This window comes from Monodelphis domestica, chromosome 2 (assembly GCF_027887165.1).
Source record: "Monodelphis domestica isolate mMonDom1 chromosome 2, mMonDom1.pri, whole genome shotgun sequence".
NCBI classification, from domain to species: domain Eukaryota; kingdom Metazoa; phylum Chordata; class Mammalia; order Didelphimorphia; family Didelphidae; genus Monodelphis; species Monodelphis domestica.
In genome coordinates, this window is record NC_077228.1 from 62,054,269 (window position 1) to 62,064,564 (window position 10,296).

The 10,296-nt window shown below is 41.9% G+C and overlaps 1 protein-coding gene across 2 annotated transcripts in view; it reads left to right on the forward strand.

Annotated features, from left to right (window-relative positions):
• The first annotated feature begins 9,878 nt into the window (after window positions 1-9,878).
• RCSD1 (RCSD domain containing 1) overlaps window positions 9,879-10,296 on the forward strand; it is an 89,652-nt gene continuing 89,234 nt past the window's right edge. Inside the window, exon 1 of one of the 2 annotated variants that reach the window (XM_007480708.2) lies at window positions 9,879-10,149. In XM_007480708.2, the coding sequence (XP_007480770.1) occupies window positions 10,144-10,149 (6 nt within the window). In that variant the 5' untranslated portion in view covers window positions 9,879-10,143. The remainder of the gene's footprint in view (window positions 10,150-10,296) is intronic. The other variant, XM_007480709.3, reaches the window with a different exon arrangement.

Genomic DNA, 10,296 nt, shown 5'->3' on the forward strand with positions numbered 1-10,296 from the left:
CGAATTAGCTATTCTGATCAGTACACTGATCCAAGACAATTCTGAAGGACTGATAATGAAAAACTGCTGTCTGTCTCCAGAGAGAGAACTGATGGGGTTTGGGAGCAGATTGAAACATAATTTTTTCTCTTCATTTTTTTTTTGCAACATGGCTAATATGGAAATACTTTTACATGATTTCACAGGTATAATTGATATCACATTTCTTGTTTTCTGAATGGGTGGGAGAGGGGTGGAAAGAGGGAAAGAGTTTGGAACTCAATTTTTTAATCATGTTAAAAATTAATAAATAATACATTTGATTAAAAATTAAATTAAATACAACTCTTCAATTCCTTTATATTCTGTTGACCTAAATTAATAAATAATAAATTTGATTTTTTAAAAATAAAATAATAGAGGGGAAGCAACAAACTGGGAAAACATTTTTAAAACAAAATTCTTTTGACAAAGGTCTAATTTCTCAAATATACAAATAACAAAGTCAAATTTATAAAAAAATCAAATCATTCCCCAACTGGCAAATGGTCAAGGGATATGAATAGGCAGTTTTCATATGAAGCAATCAAAGCTATCAATAATCATATGAAAAAATGTTCTAAATTCTTCCTGGTTAGAGAAATGCAAATCAAAACAATTCTGAGTACCACCTGATACCTAGTAGAGTGGCCAAAATGACATAAAGGACAAATAATATATGTTGGATTGGATGTGGCAAAATTAGAACACTATTGCATTGCTGGTGGAGTTATCCAACCATTCTGGAAGGCAATTTGGAATTATTTCCAAAAAGCTTTAAAAGAATGCATGTCCTGGGGACAGTTGGATGGTTCAGTGGATTGAGAGTCAGGCCTAGAGATGGGAGGTCCTAGGTTCAAATCTGGTCTCAGATACATCCTAACTATGTGACCCTGGGCAAGTCACTTAACTCCAATTGCCTAGCCCTTACCACTCTTCTGCCTTGGAACCAGTACACAGTATTGGAAGATGGAAAGTAAGGATTAAAAAAAAAAAGAATGCATGTCCTTTGATCCAGCAATACCACTATTAGGTTTGTATCCCAAAGAGATTTTTTAAAAAAGGATAAGAATATGTTTATACAAAAATATTCATAGCCATGCTCTTTGTGGTGGCAACCTCCCCCCAAAACACTAGAAAATGAAGAGGTGTCCCTTGATTGGGGAATGGCTGAACAAATTGTGGTATATGATGGTGATGGAATATTACTATTGTGCTATAAGGAATGATGAGCTGCTTGATTTCTATATGAATTGGAAAGACCTCCATGAACTGATGTGGGGTGAAATGAGCAGAACCAAGAGAACAATGTACACAGAAAGTGAAACATCGAGGGACGATCAAATGTAATTGACTTTGCTCCTAAAAGCAATGCAATGATCCAGGACAATCTCGAGAGACTTGTGAAAAAGAACGATATCCCCATCCAGAGAGAAAACTGCGGGAGTAGAAATCCAGAAGAAAACATATGATTTATCACTTGTTTATATGAGGATATAATTTGGGGTTTTAGTTTTTAAAGATTAGCCTATTACAAAAATGAATAAATAATATGGAAATGGATATTGAGTGATAATACATGTAAACCCAGTGGAATTGCTTATCAGCTCTGAGAGGGAACAGGGGAGGGAGACAACAAGAATCATGTAACCATGGAAAAGAATTAATAAAGAAAATAAAATGAAATACAACTCTTTCATTCCTTTCCATCCTGGTGACTCTTTCCCATACTCACCTTAAGTTATCTCCAGAGGTCCCCTCAGTTTGATGGGGGATCTGCCTCTAATTTTCTTTACATTAGGTAGAAAAGAATGGAATACATCTAGCCGATATCTCTCAATTTCATCATTGGGCTGGCTCATTTTTTTTTTCTATTTCTACATCTCTCCAATGACATCCTTTATGCTGCTTCTTCTGTACAATTCTTCACTGATAATGTGTCACAGACGCATATGCCCACCATGAGCTCTCCATTGCCCTTCGGGTGACCTCCAATCTCAATTCTTCAGAGACTGTGGTATTCTATGACTCACGCTCATATAGTATACCCAGAAAGATGTTGTTGTTAAAAAAGATGGGTCTTTGTTCCAGTGCAGAGGTTGGGGTCATTCAAAGTATGTAACATGTTATATTTCATTCTAAAAAACCTTTTACTGATATGGCCCCATTCATTGATTTTTTTTCCCCCCTGTAGCCCTATATAGAAAAAAAAAGTCTTCCAATTGTGATTTAAAGGAAAAGGAAGAAAAGACAATAATCCATTTCACTAAAGCCCTTATTCTAAAGCAGGGATGCTCAGGGCGTTTGTAGCCTCCTTGTTCCTCTAATAGTCCTTCCTCATGTTTCTCTCGCAGTCTCTCTTCACAAACATTCTTTTTATTGACCTTTCCTTTTCATAACACCTACTCTTCCCCTTTCTCCCGTCCAGAGAGGTATCCCTTTTTTAATAAATAATAATACTGATTCTCATTTATATAACCTTTTAAGGCTTGCAAAACACTTTACAAGTAGCATCTCATTTTATCCTCACAACAACCTTGGGAGGTAGGTCCTATTATTATCCCCTTTTTCGGATGAGGAAACTAAGGCAAACTGCAGTTAAGTGACTGACTTCCTTTGAGTCCCAACTAAAGTCCCAGCATCTATAGGAAGCTTTTTCCAGTTCCTTTTCATTCTAGTGCCTTCTCTCAGTGAACTATATCCTATTTATCCTCTTTGAAGCTTGTTTGTACATAGATGGATGTCCAATTCTGAGTTCCTTAAGGGCAAGGACTAGCCTTTGCTTCTTTTGTACTGAGCCTAAGTACCTGGTATACAGTAGGCACTTAATAAATGTTTATTAACTGACTAACTTGACCATGGTTCCACAGCTTCTGAGAACTCAGGTCTTCCTGATTTCAAGTCTGGCACTGTTTGCACTGAGTCACCTCACTGATGCCAATAAAGGAGAAGAAAGGGAGCGGGGACAATGGGGGAAGGCAGGACCACTGAATTGACTAACGTGGTGATACAGACTGACATTACATGCAGAGTTCCTTAGCCTTAGAGCTCCTCCATCACCCGCCTGCCTCTGCTGCCAAGATGAGAGGGAAGGACACTCTCCTGTCTGTTCTTTGGGGCCCATCTTGATCAGTACAATTTCACAAGCTCCATGCGTACTCTCAATCTTCTGTTGACTTGCCTTGCTTCATTGATGCATGCATCCTGATCCTGGCAGTGTCCTGGGGTTGTGGGTAGGGTGGGGGTGAGGAGGAGATGTCCTTTTAGGGCTGCCTTCACCAAAAGAAGGAAGGAAAACCAGCCTCTAAGGCAGGTCGCTCTTCCTTCCCGAGAGTGATTCTTTTCTTGATGGGTCATAACCCCAGGAAACATAAACCAGATAGCTAGCTCAGAGGGAGTCCAATTCTGGGCTTGCTTCAGCTTGCTCAACAGTAGGACAACAAATGGTGTCTCATTCCGTTACTGCCTGAGGGGAAGAGGGAAAGAAAAAGAATGGCGCCCTCCTGGTCCTTTGGTGACTAAAATGTACCCCCCAACTTTTGAGAGGGGCACATTGCAGTGAATACTGTTCCCTTCCTCTTCCCCAATTCTCTTCCTTGCGCCCCCTTGGCCTTTTGATGTCTTCCAGGGAAGGCGTCTGCTTTGATCCCAAGGAATTCCACAGTGGCCCCTAGCTCGACTCATCTTGAATTCTCTGCCCATCAGGCTGGGCTGGGGGTAGGGAGAGATCCATTATGGACTGGAAGATCTCTCCGGACAGCCCAGCAGCAGGCGGAAATGGTTTGACCTGGGCGAGGCAGAGGCCAGCAGCTGCAAGTCACCTTGGCTGCTGTCAGAGAAGGGGAAGATCGATACTATCTCTGCCTAACGGTTTCCTTTGGGTAGGCAACTTCCGCCTGTTTGTCAAGTAAGACACATTGGGCCAGGGCAGTCCCTTTCAGAGCAGAGAATGGAGGAGAGCCTGAGGAAAAGGACTGGAAGAAAGAAGGGTCCGAAGCTGGAGATAATTAGAAGCCCTGATGTTTATGGAGTGTACCATACCCGGCTCCATCTCCAGATGGGCAGCCTCCAAATGGAGCCTGTAGCCCCCATGAACATGGAGGCTCTCTTTTCCTTCAGGGTGCTCCCCCTCATCTGGCCCTCTGCCTTGCTGCTGGCTTGGTGGCTGAGATAAGAGAGGCATGATATTTCTGTGAGCCACCGAGTCTCCGATTCTCCAGGGGAATCCCTTGTCGATGAGGAAAATCCATAGAGAGAAGTTGGGGAAGGACCCATTTCCCATGCAGCTGGTGCACCTCAATCTGCTTCTATGTGGACTTGTGAATTGGTGTGTGGGTGTAGGTGTTTTTTTCTATACAATGCTCAGTAAGAAGAGCTGGCTTCCATCACATGACCTCTCAAGAGATTACTACTCCATGACATCAAGAGACACTATCCTGGGTGGCCAAAGGCACTGACCATTATCAATATCTCCACATGGTTTATTTTTTTTAAATTTTATTAAAAACCCTTACCTTCCCTCTTAGAATCAATACTGGGTATTGGTTCTAAGGCAGAAGAATGGTCAGGGCTAGGCAATAGGGGTTAAGTGACTTGCCCAGGGTCACACAGCTGAGGCCACATTTGAACCCAGGACCTCCCATCTCTGGGCCAGACTCTCAATCCACAGAGCTACCCAGCTGCCCCCCCTCCACATGGTTTATTAAGTAGACCTGACTGAAGGATTAGGTGCTATCCAAAGAAGGGAGCTCCACTCTCACAAGGCTTTTTCTTCTCCTTCCTTCTAACACTAGCTCTGGTCAGAAGATCAGGATTCAAGTCTCAGATCTACTGCTCTCAACCTGTGTGACTCTGGATAAAGCACTGAAGCCCTCTGGTCCTCATCTGCCAAATGAAATGATTGGACTAGATGACTTGTAAATTTCCCTTCCAGCTCTAAACCTGATTAAGAGTATCAGTTTTGTGTCCCGTGTGTGAGGGATGGAGTCAAGAGACCTGGGTTTGTGGGTCACCTCTAGCACTTACTATTTAGGTGGTCATGGGAAAGTCCCTGAACTCTGGAGAGCCTCCATTTCTGTAGCTCCTAAAACGGAGGCCACCTGCCTCAAAAGGTTGCTATAAGGAAAATGCTTAAAATGAATAGGTAAATGATGAAAGACTTTTTATTTTTACTATTCTATGATATATAATGCTTCTATAATGCAAGCAGTAAAGTGGTACAATGGATAGGGCACTGGGCCTGGATTTAAATGCAGCCTCAGATACTCACTCACTGTGTGACTCTGGGAAAGTCATTTAACCTCTGTCTGTTTCAGTTTCTTCAACTATAAAATGGAGATAATAGCACTTATAAGGTTGTGGTGAGGATAAATGAGATATTTGTAGAGCACTTAGCATAGTACTTGGCAAATAGTAGGCACTTAATAAGTTTGTTATCTCCCTATCCTCAAACAAGGAATAAGAAAAGTTTTGAGTAATAATGGGATGTTTAAACCCAATAGCATTATTTTATTTCTCTTTTTCTCTTCCTCTTCCTCTTAGCCTCTTTTTCTTTTCCCCTTCCTCTGCCCCTTCTTCCTCCCCCTCCTCCATATTTGTAAAATCCTGCTGGTTAGTCTCCCTGCCTCAAGATTTTTTCCATTCCCATTGGGGAAGCAGGGTGGTTCAGTGGATAGAGCTGTGTGCTTGGAATTAGGAAGACCTGAGTTCAAATACATCCTCACACTCTCACTAGCTATGTGACCCTGGGTAAATCATTTAATTAGTGTCTGCCTAAGTTTCCTCAATTGTAAAATGGGAATGATAACAGTACCTATTTTGAAGGGCTATTGTAAGGATCAAATGAGAAAAGAATTAATATATAACTCCAGGCAGAGAGGCTAACCAGAAGGATTTTATAATAGTCCAGGTTCAAGGTGATGACAGCCTGCACAAGGGTGGTTGCAGTGTCAAAGAGAGAGGATCATATATAAGTGATGCTATGAGAGTCAGAAGAAAGGAGTGAGAAGATACTGGATTTGGATTCAGAGAAACTTTCATTGAAAAAGTGCTTAGCCTGGCACATAGTAGGTGCTATAAAATGTTGGCTATCTGGTCTCAGATATCTACCCTGATCAGACCACTTAACCCTGTTTGCCTTAGTTTCCTCATCTATAAAATGAGCGGAGAATGACATGAAAACAAGTCCAGCATCTTTGCCAAGAAAATTCCAAATAGGGTCAGATATGACTGAAATGCCACAACAACAATTATCATTCTTATCCATCCTTCATTCAGCTATCAAATGGATCCCCCTAAAGCAGAGGACCGGTCATATCGTTCCCCTATTCCTTACACTCCAATGTCTCCTTGTTGTCTCCTCTGTCCGGTTTTTAAAGTCCTCTGTGACCTGAACTCCTACTACCTTTCCGGGCATACACCTTCCTTCTTTCCAGGTAGTGTTGCTGGCCTCCTTGCTGTTTCTCTCATAAGACCCTCCATCTCCAGATGAAACATTTTCATTGGCTGTCTCCTATGAGTGCAAAGCTCTTCTTTCTCATGTCTAACTCCCATATCCTCTCTCTACATTCCCTTGGTCAAAGTCTCACTTTCTGAAAGAAGCTTTTCCTAATCCTTCATCCTAATGCCTCCCTTTTGACTTGATTCCCAATTCATCTTCTATACATATATCTTATTTGTTCATAGTTGCTAACATGTCATCTTTCCCATAATACTGTATGCTTTTGAAGAGTGTAAAGGGTGAATCCCAAATAATAAAATACCCAAGTCAGCTGCCAAATTTTATGGTGATTTAATTGATATAGTAGAGAAGATTTTAAGAAGAAGGAGGAAGGAAAGGGCTAGTATCAGGCAGGAAGATAGGAGATCTAGAAAGCAAGGGTTTGAGTGTGAAGGAGAAAAGAATCAGCTTGACTTCCAAACAGGCTTAGCTAAGATGCCTGAACCTGAAATCAGCTCCAGGGCAAACTCACCATCAAACACTCCAAGATGTTGGAATGCTTAGCATGCTGCCAGCCAGAGTTGTCTCTCTAGGGAAAGAGAAAGAGGGAGAAACTGACGTGCCTTATATGGACGTTTTTACATCACTTTTCTGCGTCTCATCTGTACCAATGAGGACTTAGCTTGACTTAGGACAGCCCAGAGGTCTGTCCTTTTTTGCACATGTTTGTTGAAGGCCATCTCCTCAGATAATTGAATCTTGAGTTTGATGCAGACCTTTCAAAATCTTGTTAAACTGAGTAGGGTGGAGAATGTGGGTTTTCTGAGACCCGATTCTGTTATTCCAAGTGTTTCCATTGTTATTGATCAGGAAGTAGCTAAATCAGATCTTCTAAAGAATAGTCTGGTTAGGGTGGAAGAACAGAGACCATTTTTCTTTGCCTTTGGATCCCTTGCACTTAATATGGTACATGGCACATAGTAGGTATTTAAAAGCTAGTGTACTTGATTTGACTCAGAATCTTGAACTTCCTTCATGGTTGAGTTCAGGTGCTACCTCCTTGGGGAAACTTTTCCCAAGCCTCTTAATTGTTACTACTTAGAACAGTGCCTGGCACATAGTAGGTGTTTAATGTATATTTATTTATTTATTATTATTCTATTTTTTAAAAAACCCTTACTTTCTTTCTTGAAATGATAGTAAGTATTGGTTCCAATGCAGAAAAACAGTAAGGGCTAAGTAATGGGGGTTAAGTGACTTACCCAGGGCCACCTAGCCTAGAAGTCTCTGAGGTCAAATTTGAACCCAGGACTTCCTGTCTCCAAGCCTGGCTCTCTATCCACCAAGCCACCTAGTTGTCTCACTCCTCTATTTTATATGCATTTTTGTCAGTATGTTTTATTTGCCAGTAGAATATAAGCATCTGAAGGCCAGGATTATTTTTCTTTCCTTTCCTTTTTTTTCTTTTATTCCCTTCTTTTCCTTCCCCTCCCTCTGTTTGGTCTTTGTATCCTCTTAACCTAACCTGGAGATTTGGTTCTTAAATGCATATTTTATTGAGTTGAAGCCCCATTGAGACTGGCTGAGAAAGGAAGAACTCTTGAAAAATATGTTTCAGTGAAGGAAAATCCTCACTTTGTAGACTAATATTTCTCTGTGTGTGATGTGTGTATTTATGTCTCTCCTGTCCTGTATATATATATATTTATGTATATGATATTATATATATATATATATATATATATATTTCTCCCTCCCCCCAGATCCTCATCACTGTCCTAAAGACAGAGTTATAGAAGCAGCAGCCCTTGAGGCTTGTGGCTCTTCCTGGCTGTGACTCAGGACACAGAACTGGCAGCAGAGAAAGATCCCTGTCTAAATTCCTCTCCCTTCATCCCTCCCACCCCACCCCCACCTTCAATGCCGTTCTGGTCTCCCTGTGGGGGAGGGGACAGACTATCTAGGGAGGAATTGTGGAATGATTACTATAATGGGCCTGATGGGAATTTGGTGTATTTTGCCTTTTACTGATTTGGATGGGAATGGAGAAAAAACATTTGCTGAGTGCTAACAGCTTGTGAAGCTGAAATTCCCAGCAAAATGCAATGCCTATAACACCATAAATCAGGGGCAAAGGGAAAGAAAGATTTATTTCAGTGAACTTGGAAAACTTTTCTTGGATTCTTTGCTTTTCTTTAAAAAAAAATAAATAAGTAAAAGGGAAGAAAGTAGCTTCCTGAAAATGTGAGTCTGGGAGGTGTGCGGAAAAAGGGATGGAAATGGAAAATGTTAGTCCTGTTCTCTACAGAGCCTGAAGTCTGTCTAATAGGTACTCCCTGCTTCACCTCCTTCTACAACAGTATGAGTACCTCCAGAGGAGCAGAGAAATGTATACCCAAATGGTGACAAATTCTCTTACTTCTAATACATAAGCCAGGTGCAAAGTTAATATGATAAAGGGGAGGGGGGTGAAAAGAAGGAAGGAAGGGAGGCAGAGACAGAGACAGAGAGACAAAGAAATAGAGACAGAGAGATAGAGAGAAAGAGAGAAAGACAAAGCCATAGAGATAGAGGGAAGGCAACAGAGAAAGAGAGGGAGGAAGTAGGAAAGAGACTGAGAGAGACAGACAGACAGACAGACAGGGAGACAGAAAGACAAAGAAACAGAGAGAAAGACAAAGCCAGAGAGATAGAAGGAGGGCAACAGAAAAAGAGGGAGGGAGTGGGGGAGAGAGAGAGAGAGAGAGAGAGAGAGAGAGAGAGAGAGAGAGAGAGAGAGAGAGAGAGAGAGAGAGAGACTAATTTTAGAAGACAAAAAGGGGATGGAAGTAAAGAAGGAAGAATGAAAGAAGGAAGAGAGAAGGAAAGGAGAGGAAATAGTAGGAGAGGAGGGAAAGAGAGACAGAGGCAGGGAGAAACAGAGACAGAGGGAAAGGGAGAGAGAGACAGAGAAGGAGAGGGAAAGGGAGCAAGAGAAAGAGAGAGAAAATCAGAGAGAAGGAGAGAAAGAGAGAGGGAGAGAAAGAATAACTAATTTTAGAAAAGAAAGGGGGAAGGAAGGGTGGATGTAAAAAGGGAAGAAGGAGGAGGAATGAAAGAAGGAAGAAAGGAAGGACGAGAGGGAGTAAGACGGAGAAGAAGTGGTAGGAGAGAATGGAGAGAGAGAGAGAGATTTCAGAGGACAAAAAGATAGCATAAGAAAAATAGTGAAAAAAGAAGGAAAAGAGAATAAGTGGAGACAGACAAGAAGGAAAGGACACAGTAAAAATAAAGGGAGAAAAAGTGGGAAAATGCAAGCATCTCATCCCCATGTTTGGGCAGATTAATGGAGTTTGCTACTCCTTCTCTTGAGTTCTGCACTCTGGGAGGGACAGTATCTGTTTAGATTTGTGTCTAAATTTAAACCCTGATTGCCTTGCCTCCTCTCCTCCGCTCCCCACCCTCTTTTCCTCCCTTCCTCCCTCCCTCCTTCCTTGTTCTCTGGTGCACAGCCACTCTGGTCTCTGTCAGTTCTCAAGCTGAGCCGGGGCTCTGCGACAGCCCTCGTGCAGTGAGTGCCTGGCGCTAGAACCAAACTTTGCCTAGCGAGGGCTAAGAAAAGAGAAAATCCATCAAGCACCCCGAGGACCAGGGAACAACCTCCAGACAAGGGATTCCGAAGCAGACACACATTTCACCTTGAAGACATGGAGGTAATGGGAGTTGGTTGCCTAAAATCATGTGCGTGTGCATTTGTGCCTGGGGATTTTTCGTGAGCAGTGCAGGTCACTGACCGAGTATGTGACTGACTTAACGACTGAATGTTACCTTCACTTTCCATGGTACCTTCTCTTGCGAGA